Here is a 15,887-nt window from a genome sequence, read left to right as displayed (position 1 = left end):
TCGTCATCTTGTACCTGTCGAAGTCGGGCCATCGGTTGCCGACAAAAGGGAGGAAGCAAAAGAGAAAGGGGAAAAGGCGAGAGTAAGTACCAAGGAACGAACTCCGGCACGTACTTAGCGAGACTAGAAATGGCTATGCTCTCCGAGCGAGTATATATATATATATATATATATATATATCGCCTGGGGCTATATGGTAGGTTTAGCGGCAGCAAAACTATAACCAATAGAGACACGCTACAACATCCGTCTAAACAGAGAAGATAAGAGAGCGCACAAGGTAACAGATAAATACTACACAAACATAACTTGACCAAATACACATATCCCCTTCAATAATTGCGAAGAGGCAATGTAAAAGGCACTCAACGGTGGACAAGTTTTATTAGGTATCGGTTGTAGTAATGCTATATTACTACGCAAGTTATTATCATATTATTAACAACAAGTATAAGGTGTAAGTTGTTCTATGATCAAGCTAAACAATTCCAAGTCGTCCATAACCGCAGACACGGCTTATCGATAAGATGTACACCCTGCAGGGGTTGCCCAAATGTAACCATACGCATGCTCGACCCACTTACGACAGGTGGATGTCTCACAACAAGACCGTTCCCAGTTCAACAAGAAAGTCTAGGGGGGCCACCCAACTAAGCTACCCGTGACGAAGTCCGGCCGTACTCCGAAGCGGACTCAGAGGTTTGCGCCGGCGGCTAGGCGTGCAAAATACACGCTTTGCTAAACGTCCCGCAAGGTACAGTACAGAATATAAACACCCGAAGGCAACAGGAAGTAAACACCCGAAGGCAACAGTAAGTAAAGCATGGCATACATGGCATAGGCAAATAAAACCAAGGTTGTGGCCCCCTTTTCAACTGACTTGAGAAAAGGTAATGGGTGAGGGGGTCCCAATAATCGTCCCCACGCATGGGTAGAGCGCTCAATCTCGGAACGGATAACAAGAACTCGGGTCCTAGGGGACATTAGCGAGTCAAAGTTCCGATGCTTTCGCAAAGGGGCTCACGGATGCCTCTCGCTTACAATTTTAGTTGTTAACAAATAAGAAAAGCATGTGTATCTCCAACAACCGATATAGCATGTGATAACCTCCCAACAACCCAAGCATATCCCGATAACAGATCGAGATAAACAACAGAGCCTAAACACGCCTACGACTCGCAAGGCTCAAACATCAATCAACGGCTAAGGGTAAGAAATGATGCATATAGGATTATTATGGTAACAAGTGGATAGGACACGTGACTCGATACAGAATCGCAACATAAGGATAGCAGTGCGAGGGAGAGAGGAAAATAGGTGAAGAGAGAGGGCTCGCCTGTGAAAAGCTGCATAAAAACTTGTCGGAGAACTCGTCGTATCTCACATCAACACTTCGTGATCCAACCCGGGAAGAAGCAAATGCTGGAACACACAACGGATGCAAATCTTACTACTACGGTTAAAGAAGATCCAGCATGATAAAGATGATATGCATGACATGGCAAACATGATGCGGCGGTGCAACTTATCCATATTAATCGGAGTCGGAACTCCGGACAAGCAAATTAGGTTGGCGTTGCATTTTCTACCGTCAAGTTAAATGTTGATTAGCATTGCATAACATGGCAAGGGTGCGCTACTTCAATATTAAACGGAGCGGGGAAAACCAAGTTGGAAATCCAAATTACTCCACATATATGTTAGGTGGACATGCATAATTATCAACGCGCGACATGATGCGAGATGCAAACAGGCATATGGATGGCATATTCATGTTCAGCACATTTTTCTGATCAATTTTCATATAGAACACTTTTAATTTCGAATTACCATTTAAAAGTTATTAGCATATTAGTTTTTAGTATTTAAATATAGAAAACAGATTTTATTTTAAATAGAAAAGGGCACAGATATAATTTTCGAAAGGGGGAAGGACCCCGGGTTTATTTACAAACATGCAGGGGGTTCTGATGAAAAACATCCGCGCCAGGGGCCAGGGTTAGCTGACAAAAAGGCACAGGGGGTTTTCTGCAAGATGTGACAGATCTGGATCTGGGATGCGGTTTCTCACCGCGGGTGCAGCTAGCTCGGGTCGCTGACGGGTGGGGCCCTGAGGTCGACGTGGAGGCCGCGTGGCGGACGACGTGGCAGGCGACGTGGAGACCATGTCTGTGCACGGACGGGAGCGGCGGTGACCACCTGCGGGATGGCGAGGATGCGCGCGGGCGCCTCGGCGGGTTCCAGGATGCGCGCGCAGGCTCTTCGGATGCGCCTCGTCGGCGCGGACATGAAGAAGGTGGCGCCGTTGTCAGGGAATCGCCGGAGGGCTGCCGGCGGCGAGCGGCTGCAAGGGAGGCGTCGGGCATCATGGTGAGGAGAAGAAACCGGAAGCAAAGAAGGGGGGGAAGGTGTCCAGGAGATGCGCCATGTTACCAGGAAGGCTGTGGTGTGGTCGCGGGTGATGTAGGAGGACCACGGCGGCCGGAAATCGACGGTTTCTCGCCAGACTTGGAGACAGAAACGGCGAGCTCCCGCGCGATTGAAGTCAACCCGCTTCGATTCCTTGCGTGAGGAGGATCCTGGAGACGAGGCGCGTCGAACGGTAGCGTTGGCTTGGTGCGGGGAGGCTGGAGACGACGAAACACCGTGGAGGAGCTCACGGTGGTGCTCAGAGAGAAAGAGAAAAGGAGAAGAGGGTTGGCGGCGCCGAGGGGAGGAAGAGGGGAAGGCTAGGGTTTGCTTCTGCGCGGATGGGATTTAAGAGGGGAGGGAGGAGCAGGTGAAGGTGGGCGCAGTGGTTGGCGATGGAGGACCACAGGGTGCTCTCACGCGTCGTGCGTGGGAGGAAGACGACAGAGGAGTTTCTCCTCGCTTTGCGAAGGGGTACGGGCCAGGTGGAGGTAAGGTGGGTTGGGCCGGAGCTGAGCTGGGCTGGGCCAAGGAGGGAGGAAGGAAGGAGGGAGGTGGGCCGGTCGGAAAACAAAGAGAGAAGGGCCAGGGGTTGACTGCTGGTTAGGGGATAGGGTTTTCTTTTAAAATTTGTTTTCCCTTATATTTTTGAAAACTGTTTTGAAACTATTTTTGAAATTCAAATAGAACCAGTTTGATTTTAAGTTTGAAAGTATTTGAAAATAGTTTTGTTTATCATATAGTTTTGGGAGTTTAGGATTTTTGAAAAGAGACATAGAAGGGGGGCTTATTATGAAGACCATATGAGAGGTTAAAATGAAATAAGAAGGCTCTATAAAATAATTTTATTTTTGTAAAACATGGATGATAGGATGCATATGCCATGATGATGCACAAAATAAAAACAACAAACAATTCTAATATGGGTGCTACCCTGGGCCGTTACACTGTGAAACCTAAGACTGGCCCTAAGCCTGATGCTGAGTGTTATTACTGCAAGGAGAAGGGACACTGGAAGCGTAATTGCTCCAAGTATTTGGCGGATCTGAAGAGCGGCCTTGTCAAGAAGAAGAAAGAAGGTATATCCGATATACATGTTATAGATGTTTATCTTACTGGTTCTCGTACTAGTACCTGGGTATTTGATACTCGGTTCGGTTGCTTATATTTGTAACTCGAAACAGGGAACTAAAGAATAAACGAAGACTACTAAAGGATGAAGTGACGATGCGCGTTGGAAATGGATCCAAAGTCGATGTGATCGGCTGTCGGCACACTTCCTCTACATCTACCTTCGGGATTAGTTTTAAGCCTCAATAATTGTTATTTTGTACCCGCATTGAGCATGAACATTATATCTGGATCTTGTTTAATGCAAGACGGTTATTCATTCAAGTCTGAGAATAATGGTTGTTCTATTTTTATGAATAATATCTTTTATGGTCGAGCACCTGAAAAGAATGGCTTATTTCTGTTAGATCTCGATAGTAGTGATACACATATACATAACATTGATGCTAAGCGAATTAAATTGAATGATAATTCTACTTATATGTGGCACTCTCGTCTTGGTCATATTGGAGTGAAACACATGAAGAAACTCCATACTGATGGATTACTTGAATCACTTGACTTTGAGTCACTTGATAGATGCGAAGCATGTCTAATGGGAAAAATGACTAAGACTCCATTCTCTGGTATTATGGAGCGAGCTACAGACTTATTGGAAATCATACATACCGATGTGTGCGGACCAATGAGTGTAGCATCGCGCGGTGGTTATCGTTATGTTCTAACCTTCACGAGATGATCCGAGTAGATATGGGTATATCTATTTCATGAAACATAAATCCGAAACTTTCGAGAAGTTTAAGGAATTCCAAAGTGAAGTAGAAAATCAACGTAACAAGAAGATTAAATTTCTACGATCTGATCGCGGAGGTGAATATCTGAGTTATGAGTTTGGCATGCATTTAAAGAAATGCGGAATACTTTCACAATTGACACCGCCGGGAACACCTCAACGAAACGGTGTGTCCGAACATCGTAATCGAACTCTCTTAGATATGGTTCGTTCTATGATGTCTCTTACTGATTTACCTTTATCATTTTGGAGTTATGCATTAGAGACAGCCGCATTCACTTTAAATAGAGCACCATCAAAATCCGTTGAAACGACACCGTATGAATTATGGTTTAATAAGAAACCTAAGCTGTCGTTCCTTAAAGTTTGGGGTTGCGAAGCCTATGTAAAAAAGTTACAACCGGACAAGCTAGAACCCAAAGCGGAGAAATGCGTCTTCATAGGATACCCTAAGGAAACTATAGGGTACACTTTCTATCACAGATCCGAAGGCAAAACCTTTGTTGCTAAGAACGGAAGCTTTCTTGAGAAAGAATTTCTCACTAAAGAAGTGACTGGAAGAAAAGTAGAACTCGATGAGATTGATGAATCTTCACTTGTTGATCAGAGTAGCGCAGTACCGGAAGTTGTTCCTGTGCCGCCTACACCGGAAACAGAGGAAGATAATGATAATGATCATGAAACTTCAAATGAGATAGCTACTGAACCTCGCAGATCGACAAGGGAACGTGCCACTCCTGATTGGTATGATCCTTGTCTAAATGTCATGATTGTGGACAACAATGATGAAGACCACTGCGACGTATGAAGAAGCGATGATGAGCCCAGATTCCAACAAATGGCAAGAAGCCATGAAATCCGAAATGGGATCCATGTATGATAACAAAGTGTGGACTTTGGTAGACTTACCTGATAGCCGCAAGGCTGTCGAGAATAAATGGATCTTCAAGAGAAAAACAGATGCTGATGGTAATATTACTGTCTATAAATCTCGACTTGACGCAAAGGGTTTCCGACAAATTCAAGGTGTTGACTACGATGAGACTTTCTGACCTGTAGCGAAGCTAAAATCTGTAAGGATTTTGTTAGCAATAGCTGCATTTTTCGATTATGAGATTTGGCAGATGGATGTCAAAACGGCGTTCCTTAATGGAGACATTGAGGAAGAGTTGTATATGGTACAACCCAAAGGTTTTGTCGATCCTAAAAATGTCGACAAAGTATGCAAACTTCAGCGTTCAATTTATGGACTGAAGCAAGCATCGAGAAGTTGGAACCGACATTTTGATAAGGTGATCAAAGACTTCGGGTTTATACAGTGTCATGGAGAGGCCTGTATTTACAAGAAAGTGAGTGGGAGCTCTGTAGGATTCCTAATATTATATGTAGATGACATATTATTGATTGGGAATGATATAGAACTATTAAGCAGTGTAAAAGGTTATTTGAATAATAGTTTTTCAATGAAAGACCTTGGTGAAGCATCGTATATATTAGGCATCAAGATTTATAGAGATAGATCAAGACGCCTAATAGGGCTATCACAGAGTACATATCTGGACAAGATTCTAAAGAAGTTTAGAATGGATGAAAGTAAGAAAGGATTCTTACCTATGTTACTAGGCAAGGTCTTGAGTAAGACTCAAGGTCCGGCTACGGCAGAAGAAAGAGAAAGGATGAGTCAGATCCCCTATGCCTCGGCAGTAGGCTCTATCATGTATGCCATGCTATGTACTAGACCGGATATAGCACATGTTGTTAGTTTAACTAGCAGATATCAAAGTGATCCAGGAATGGAACACTCGGACAGCGGTCAAGAATATCCTGAAGTACTTGAAAAGAACTAAGGATATGTTTCTTTGTTATGGAGGTGACCAAGAGCTCGTTGTAACCGAGTTACACCGATGCAAGTTGGAACACCGATCTCGATGACTCTAAGTCACAATCCGGGTATGTGTTTATATTGAATGGTGCTGCGATAAGGCTGGGCAAGCTCGAAGCAGTGCACGGTGGCGAAGTCTTCAACAGAATCGGAGTACATAGCGGCTTCAGAGGCTTCATCAGAAGCGGTATGGATGAAGAGGTTCATTGTAGAGCTCGGTGTGGTTCCTAGTGCATTGGACCCGCTAGTCATCTACTGTGACAACATGGGTGCCATCGCCAATGCACAAGAACCAAGGTCACACAAGAGGTTGAAGCATATCAAGCTGCGTTATCATTCGATTCGCGAGTACATCGAAGATGGAGAAGTAAAGATTTGCAAAGTACACACTGATCTGAATGTACCAGATCCGTTGACTAAAGCTCTCCCTAGGGCAAAGCATGACCAACACCAGAATGCCATGGGTGTTAGGTACCTTACAATGTAAATCTAGATTATTGACTCTAGTGCAAGTGGGAGATTGTTGGAGATATGCCCAAGAGGCAATAATAAAAGTGGTTATTATATATCTTTATGTTTATGACAAATGTTTATATACCATGCTATAATTGTATTAACCGAAACATTGATACATGTGTGATATGGAAACAACAAAGAGTCCCTAGTAAGCCTCTTAACTAGCTTGTTGATTAATAGATGATTAGTTTCATAATCATGAACATTGGATGTTATTAATAACAAGGTTATATCATTATATGAATGATCTAATGGACACACCCAATTAAGCGTAGCATAAGATCACGTCATTAAGTTATTTGCTATAAGCTTTCGATACATAGTTACCTAGTCCTTTCGACCATGAGATCATGTAAATCACTTATATCGGAAAGGTACTTTGATTACATCAAACGCCACTGCGTAAATGGGTGGTTATAAAGGTGGGATTAAGTATCCATAAAGTATGAGTTGAGGCATATGGATCAAAGTGGGATTTGTCCATCCCGATGACGGATAGATATACTCTGGGCCCTCTCGGTGGAATGTCGTCTAATGTCTTGCAAGCATATGAATAAGTTCATAAGAGACCACATACCACGGTACGAGTAAAGAGTACTTGTCGGAGACGAGGTTGAACAAGGTATAGAGTGATACCGATGATCAAACCTCGGACAAGTAAAATATCGCGTGACAAAGGGAATTGGTATCGTATGTGAATGGTTCATTCGATCACTAAGTCATCGTTGAATATGTGGGAGCCATTATGGATCTCCAGATCCCGCTATTGGTTATTGGTCGGAGAGAGTTCTCACCCATGTCCACATAGTTCACGAACCGTAGGGTGACACACTTAAGGTTTGATGTTGTAATAGTAGAACTTGAATATGCAATGGAGTTCGAAGTATTGTTCGGAGTCTCGGATGGGATCCCGGACATCACGAGGAGTTTCGGAATGGTCCGGAGAATAAGATTCATATATAGGAAGTCATATTCCAAGTTTGGAAATGATCCGGTGCATTTATGGAAGGTTCTAGAAGGTTCTAGAAAAGTCCGGAAGAAATCACTTTGGAAGGCGGAGTCTCGGAGGGACTCCACCACCATGGCCGGCCAACCCTAGGGGGTGGAGTCCCAGGTGGACTCCACCTAAGGTGGCCGGCCACCCCTCCCAAGGAAAGGTGGAAGTCCCACCTCAAGTGGGAATCCCACCTTGGGTAGGTTTCATGTCATATGGAAGTTTTTGGTTTGGGGTCTTATTCGAAGACTTGTAGACCAACTCTTGGGTATTCCACCTATATAATGAGGGACAAGGGGAGGGGGCCGGCCACCACAAGCCACCAAGCTGGGCGCACCCCTTGAGGCCGGCCACCCCCTCTCCCAAACCCTAGTCGCCCCCTCTCTCCTCCACCTCTCCCGCACGCTTAGCGAAGCTCCGCCGGAGTTCTCCATCGCCACCGCCACCACGCCGTCGTGCTGCCGGATTCAAGGAGGAGCTACTACTTCCGCTGCCCGCCTGGAACGGGGAGAAGGACGTCATCTTCATCAACACCGAACGTGTGACCGAGTACGGAGGTGCCGCCCGATCGTGGCACCGTGATCAAGATCTTCTACGCGCTTTTGCAAGCGGCAAGTGATCGTCTACCGCAGCAACAAGAGCCTCATCTTGTAGGCTTTGGAAATCTTCAAGGGTGAGTCTCGATCATCTCCTCGTTGCTCCCATCTTCTAGATTGCATCTTGGCTTGGTTTGCGTTCTCGCGGTAGGAATTTTTTTGTTTTCTATGCAACGTATCCCTACAGGTTGGTGTGTTGAGTTCTGGCAGGCGCCGCCGGCAAGTGTAACAGTGCTTTTATTGCCCGGAGTTTGCTGGATCGGTAGTATTCGGTCGTGCGCACCCATGCTTTTATTCCGACCGTTTGGTCTGGAGGGAGCGGCGCGAAGCTCTTTTTTGTGTTGACACCAAGTGACAGCTGATCCATGGTGAAGTCAGAAGAAGAGAATATCATGAAGGCCGGATTGGAGGACTAGCTAATGGAGGTTCAAGTCTTTGCACTGTTGAGTGGCTTGCTTGGTGTTTCGGACTTCGCAGCAGTGGTATGGAAGTGAGGGAGACAGCACATGTGAAGTTCGGAGTCTTACCTTTCAGGGTGAAAACCAAGGTCTGGCCTTAACTGGTTATTCCTGGCAATGTTCTTGTTGAAGGCATTGCTTTGAGAGCGAAGACTATCTTCAGGGTGAAAACCTAAGATCTTTGATCGGACGACGACGCTGCTGGTGCACTATTCCCTTCTTGAAAGCGTCACTTTTAAAGAGTCTGATTTTCAGGTGTTGTTTTGGTGGTGGTTGTATTACTGTTGCTAGGTTGTGATGCTATAGCGGGACTTTTATTTCTTAGTTTTCTTTTTTAGCTGTGTGCATCCGTAATATTTTAGGGCATTGCGTTGTTGCAGAGGCTAGATGTAATTAGTATCCTTCGATATTAATATATTCCTTTTATCGAAAAAAACAAAGAAGCTAACTCAGTCATGAAGGCTATCGAAAACAACAACCACTCCAATAAAGAGGGACAATGCGGGACCGGGACAATACGAGTGTCTAAAGTTACTCCTAAATGGAAAGCATGTTGCTCGAACACTGAGATGCACCTCAATATGCTTTCATTGTCGAATTTGAGTTGAACACTACGAAGTAATAATCATAAAAACATTTTTTTTATGAATGTGTGTGGACAACGATCAGCACGTGATGCCTTACTATATCCCAAATTAACCATGTGTTTATCTCGAACTCGGTAATGGCAAGCCATATCCCCCCCCCCCCCCGCTCCACCGGCCCTCTCTAGGGATCTCATTTCTCCTCCTTTAACCGTTGAGTGTCGCCTCCTCCCCTTGGCTCATCTCCCCTTCACCTCCTTGAGCTCGCCTGTCCGAGTGGGAACGGGAGAGTTAGTTGAGATGTCGTTGTCCATTGTAGTACTATGTCTTGGCGACATCTATAGTTGTTATCTGCACTACCTCCTTGGAGGTGCGCGGATTTTTCGTTGGCAGGGAGGATGCGGCGACGATGCGGATGGGATTTGGCCCGCATCGACCTCTCCGTGCGGGATATATACGCGTAGATGGGATTTTTGGGCTGCGGCCTAGATCCACTATCTAGGTCAGACCACGTATGTGGTGTCTGGCCTAGCCCATAAAACGGCATAAACCTTCATATCAGCTCAAACTGCCATATATAGACTGATATGTGGTGTCTTCTAGAGTTGCTCTAAGACGTAATATGGTTCACCGATGATGAGAAGACACCAGGACTCTCTTCTCCGCCGAGAAACCTTGCCTACTAAGGAATGTCGCCTTCGCCGGCCGAAGTTGCTGCCCACATCGCCAAGCTCCAAGTCATATCCTGTTTACTCCTCCGCCGCCGCTTTCATGCCCGGACCATTCTTCCGTTGCGGCTGCGGAAGCGCGGGGAAGCCGCGACGCCGGCGCGTGCAGAGAATTCAGTGGCGGCTGTTTGGGGCGCAAGCACGCGGTGCCCTGGCTTCTGGCTGACCGGTTGGCCCCACGGGTTAGAATATCCAATCCAGAATGTTGACTGTCGAGCCGGTCAGTGGTCACTAGCAGCTTTATGGGCGACCGGAGGAGTAATCGTCGCTGTCTGGTTCCCATTCGGTGAAGTGAGTATCTGGCGACTGGCGTGAGTGGGCACAATGAGGCAACAGCGTGCGTCACCGCTCACGGTAGCGAGCGATTGGCCTTGCTACTTTCGCATTCTCAGCCCTGTGATAAGGGAGTATTACGATTGACGATGATTAGTTTTTTTTTTGGGAATTTCAGATTTATATAGAAGTTCACGAGAAGAGATTTGGTGACGCATTTGGTGCACATGTGCACCAGTGCTCTCTTCACTTTTAGATTTTTGAAAATTTTAAAACCTCACACTTCAATATTTCTAAAAAAATTATGGCGTTACATATATAGATAGATATGTGTAGGAGGAGTCTACGCAAAAAAAATTCCAATAAAAATACTTTAAATTCCTAGAAATACAAAAAAACAAATTTCAGACAATAAATGGTAGAAATATGTCTTTTTATATTTCTCAAAATACAACATATTTTAACGGCATTTTTTTTGCATACACCCCTACTATATATATTTAACACTATAATTTTTAGAGACATAGTTTTGTCTGGTATTGAAATTTTCAAAAATATGAAAGTGGACGGAGCATTGATGCCCATATGCTAAAGACAATTTATGGGAGTTCACATTTGATTATACAAGACATTAAGTACAAACCACCTCATACAAAATAAAATTACATCAAGGTATTTAGACCAACCAACGATCACTAGCGTCGCCAGAGCGTTTATGTCGCCGTTCCCCTAACGGAGCCGGCCTAACGTTGTTAATGGCATTTGGGAAGTCTTCGTGCACGTGTCTCTAAGGACCAACACCCCACTGAACTCTTAAATTGATCTAAATTTTCTGGCACTAAAACTGTAACACGCGTAGACTGAATGAGATCCACCACACCATTGTAGTAGCGACAAAACCATTCCCCCCACCTCAACGCCACCGGCGAGATCACCACCAACGTGGTGGATGAATGGTTTTGTCACGCATCGCCACCGGTTGACCAATCTCTAGCTTTAGAGACCTTACTACAACTTCGAACGCATGTCAAAGGCCCCCCATTAGCGAGGAGGTTTTGTTGTTTGTTGGCTCTAGTTGCTCATTACGAGATTTTACAAACGGAATGTCCGATGTCCATACCCCATGGAATATATATTTCTCTGCTCACAAGTACTCAATCAACATACTTGAAATTCCTTCGGCACATCTGATCTATTTGCGTGTGCATTCACACAATTGGATAAGAAGCGAGGGTTTGAAGTGATAAGTCATGCCTCCTTTTTGTTTGTCTCTTTTCTGATTCTCAGATTCTCACCACCTACCTCTATATATACACCACCATCCCTTTAATCTCCACATCAAAGTTCCAACGAACTGAAAAGAACATCAACACTTCCACTCACAGTATACAAAAGCAAAGATTCCATGGGAGCCAAGCTTTCCAGCTGTTTCAACCACCGAAGCAGCCTCTCGCAGCAGGCGCAACAGCCGGCGCCGGTCAGGGTCATCGCCGCCGACGGCTCGCTGAAGGAGCTCCCGGCCAGCCCCCAGGTCGCCGTCTCCGACGTTCTCGGCGGCGACGCCGCCTCCTCTTTCTTCGTGTGCAACTCCGATGACCTCTACTTCGACGAGCCCCCACCGGCGCTTGCCGCCGGCGAGCTGCTCCAGCCGGGGCAAATATACTTCCTGCTCCCAGCGGCGGTGCTCGGACGACCACTGTCGAGCGCGGACATGGCCTCGCTGGCTGTGCGCGCGAGCGCGGACATGGCCTCGCTGGCTGTGCGCGCGAGCGCGGCGCTGGCGACCAAGAGGCCGCAACGGCGTGGCCGCAAGAATCAGAAGGTGCGCGTCGTGCCGATGCAAGAGGGTGAGCTGGAAGCCGGCGAAGACGTCCTGTTCAACCAGAAGGTTAACGAGCGGACGCTCGGGGAGTTGGTGCTGTCGATACGTCCCGCGAAGAAGAGCGACGAGAAGCTCGCCGCACGGTCGCGGCTGAAGCGGGCTCTGAGCATCATTCAGGAGATGGCTGAGTGAAAGCATCCCTGCACGAGAGATAGCTAGATAGCATTGTTCATTTTTTGGGTCCTTTTCTGAACCATTTTATATGCGGTTTTGCTATGTCTCAGTCAACTGAAATTTTCTTAAGTCTAAGTCACTTACAAAAATGTGCTTTGAGTTGCACTTTTCTGTTAAAAAAGTGCAATTGCACTTTTCTGACAGAAATGTGCAACTGAACCGAGTTGCACTTTTCTTTGAACTGTAGTTGCACTTTTCTGAGTTGACTGAGACTTAAGAAAATCTCAGTCAACTGAGACATAGGCACACCCTTTTATATGAGGTTAATAAGCCTACATATTTAATTGGTTTTAGTAGATTTAGTAGACATGAAAAATGAATTCCGGGAAATAGGTTGTAAATACCTCCTAGGGTGTGTATGATGCAGTAGGTACAAAATAACCGGAATGAAAAAAACTGTTTCTTGAGTTGTTAATCTATTTTGTATATTATCCTGTCTCTCGAGATAGAAAAACTATTGATGGCAAATCTAAATTTTTCCTGAAAATATGGGAACAAAGTATCCTCATGTTTTTGTTGGCGTAAACTCACAATGCAATTACAAGGATGCACTTTACTGCATATACAAGTAAGCAACTCAACCGTGGAGGCTACCAAAAACAAGCACTCTAAATAGAAGTGAAAATAAAGAGGGAAAAAACTCGTGTCTAATGACTCATTTGATTCATAAGTACGAAAAACATAGGAGTGGGAAGAGCGTAAGATTGAGATGTCGTGCCTACCTGGATCGTATAGGAAGATGATGTGTGTTTGATTGTAGCAAATGAATTATTCATTAGGTATGACCTACTTTTTTTCGTATAAGATTTGCACTATAAGATTCATAGGATTAGTTCCTATGAGATATGTTCATATAAATCAAACAACTTGTATAGGAAAATTGTATACAAATCATGTATAAATCCTATGAATCAAATGAGCCCTAAAGTTACTCCCAAATGGAACAAGCTCTTGATTGTCGAATTTCAGTTGAACAGTAAGGTTTGTTAGTCTTCATCAAACCAACCTAATCTAGCTATATGGTTGCACTCTTTGTCAATGCCCTAGGTTCCCCTCAAAGGATGGAGAAGAGTGACTAGAGAACGAGAAGATCCAAGAGTATCGAACATAAGGTCTCCCCAACTTGGCTTGAAACTAGAGAGTGAGCTACTTTTGCAAACAAGCATTGGAAAGGATGACTTTCACTCGAATCTACACCACTTTTTTTTGCATGAAGCCGAATATAGGAAGGCGGCAGAAGACTATACATTGTGGCATGACAACAGTAAGAGAAGCAACAAATGAGGCCACATGGGTATCAAAATTTACCGTGGAAGAGCTAAAAAAACAAAACAAGAGAGATCGGGTTGTTGTCTGTGTCAGCACGAGACCGGGGGGGGGGGAGAGACGAATACATTGGTGCGACAATGGGCGGACATGAAAATGCATGCGAGCACGAAAACGAGGGGAGGAAGTAGAGACGAAAGAGGATATACCAGCAGAAGGGTGGCTAGTGACAAGGAGGATTGAGGGGTAGCATGCTAGAAAGTGATGGCGGGGATCTCGCGTCAGGTACTGGTCTCATCGTTCCTACTAAGGTTGAAGGGGCGGGATATGGAAGACAATGTATTGCAAATCATTCTTAGAGCCAAGTTGACCAACGGTTCCTGGATCCAAAGTCGCGGCATAAAAAAATCTTGTGCGACAACAAAACGTGAGGCCCCTTCTTGCTTATGTCCAAGACATCAACAAAGATCCCCTCCATTGCTATGATCTCGATAGATCAGAGCTCGAAAGCGAGCGTATCCAGACCATCGACAAGGCATGGACCTTGACGTGCGAAAACCTAATAGAAGGCAGCACACCACACTGGCAACCACAGAGGAGAGAGAAGCCGGGGGAGCATAGGTTAGAGACTAGAGGGAAAGATAGGGTAATGTTCTTTGCTCAGAGGCTCCATCGCTACCCAGTCGGCCTAGAGCTAGCGGAAATTAAGACGAGGGGGGCAAGGTGAAGGGAGAGGTCGGTTTCGCGGCAACACGGGTGTAACTAGGGTTTGATCGCCTTAAAGAATTGAGAATCAACTATAACTATCTAGTTCTAAATCCCCTTAATTTTTACTCAAGTGCAACTACACTTGTTAGAAGAAAATCTCAGTCAACTTAGAAAATGCGAAATGAAATGTAAAATGTAGAGCGATATATAGTGAACATCAGACCCATCAAAATAACCATTCTATTGTCGTGACTTTATCACATCGGTTGTGCTCCAAGTTACTCCCCTGGCATTATTCTTATGCTCCTGTCTATTTTTAGAACCGATCTTTTTCATCCGATTTTCACATTTACGTTTAATCTATTTAAAAAATATAAACATTCTTTTTGTTTGTTTGAGAGTAGCTTATCACGTGTACCACACGATAAATATAAACATTCTACTACTACTACTTACTACTTAAAAATAGGAGGAGGTTACCCATAAAAGAAGGAAACAAAAATAACAAACACTCGGCCGGCCGAAGTACACCGGTTTCCCGGTTACCTGCTGCGAGAATGCGACCCCGTCGAAGCGACCCAACGTGCGAGACCGGTAATTTGGCTCCACTGATCGATCCACAAGGCAACGACGCGAGTACGCGACTCCCGTCTCCGGCGAGAAATCTTACCTGCGACGGACGGTTACTTCCTCCGCCGGCCGTATCCCATGACCATGAGCTCCAAGTCATATCCTAGTACGTTCTTGAAATAGTCACTGTTTCAATTTCCTCCTCTGCCGCTGTTCACACCTGGGACATTCTCCTGTTGCGGCTGCCTATCGAAGCACGGGCGAAGCTACGTAGGCTTGACGCAGAAAAAGCCGTGCCGATTGTTTGGGGCGCAAGCTTCCAGCCAAGGTGGGAACGTGCGTGCTGAGGCGAGCAAAGAATGACGGGGACACGCGGTGCCCTTGCCCACGGGTGTGCATCTCCAGAACGTTGACTCTCGAGTCACTCTCAGTGGTCACTACCAGAAGAGGAATAGTCATCGCTCTCTGGTTCCTATACGGTGGGGTGGGTATCTGGATTCAGATTTCAGATTGCAGAATTCGGCAAGAGCGTGCGTCACCGCTCACGGCAGCTTTCCCCTCCTTGTCTTGTTATTGCTTTTGCGTTCCGAGCCCTGTGAGAATGGATCTTCGCATATGAGGAAGAATACTTATCTTTTTTTGGCACAATAAGGATCAAGATTAGTACCGTATGTAGGCGTGTGCTCCAGTACAACCCCCCCGCCCCCCCTCAAAAATTAGTTTTGGCTCAAGAGCCCACCAAACCCATATCCAAGCCCGTATGACGCCCGTATGTGAACTCGTATATGACCGTCTCTATACCGTATGCGTCTTCCTCCTTCCTCCCACGATCGTGATCGATCGTTCTCCTCCACGTTCGAACTCGACGAGCCGGCAGCCGCCGTCCCGTCGCACGATCTCGGACGCCACGATCACCTCCTCACCGCCGCACTCCTCCGCCACAGGGCTCCTCCGTCGCTTCTCCACGATCTCCTCTTCACCGG

The 15,887-nt window shown here is 45.7% G+C and overlaps 1 protein-coding gene across 1 annotated transcript; it reads left to right on the top strand.

The window, feature by feature from the left end:
• Positions 1–11,658: 11,658 nt before the first annotated feature.
• On the top strand, positions 11,659–12,382 carry LOC124686673. Its single transcript, XM_047220575.1, has one exon. It carries the CDS (start codon positions 11,710–11,712, stop codon positions 12,316–12,318), a length of 609 nt encoding a protein of 202 aa, XP_047076531.1. The 5' UTR covers positions 11,659–11,709; the 3' UTR covers positions 12,319–12,382.
• Positions 12,383–15,887: the final 3,505 nt, after the last annotated feature.

This window comes from Lolium rigidum, chromosome 2 (assembly GCF_022539505.1).
Source record: "Lolium rigidum isolate FL_2022 chromosome 2, APGP_CSIRO_Lrig_0.1, whole genome shotgun sequence".
NCBI lineage: Eukaryota > Viridiplantae > Streptophyta > Magnoliopsida > Poales > Poaceae > Lolium > Lolium rigidum.
The sequence above is the reverse complement of the archived record's forward strand: the minus strand, read 5'-3'. Positions and strand labels throughout refer to the sequence as shown.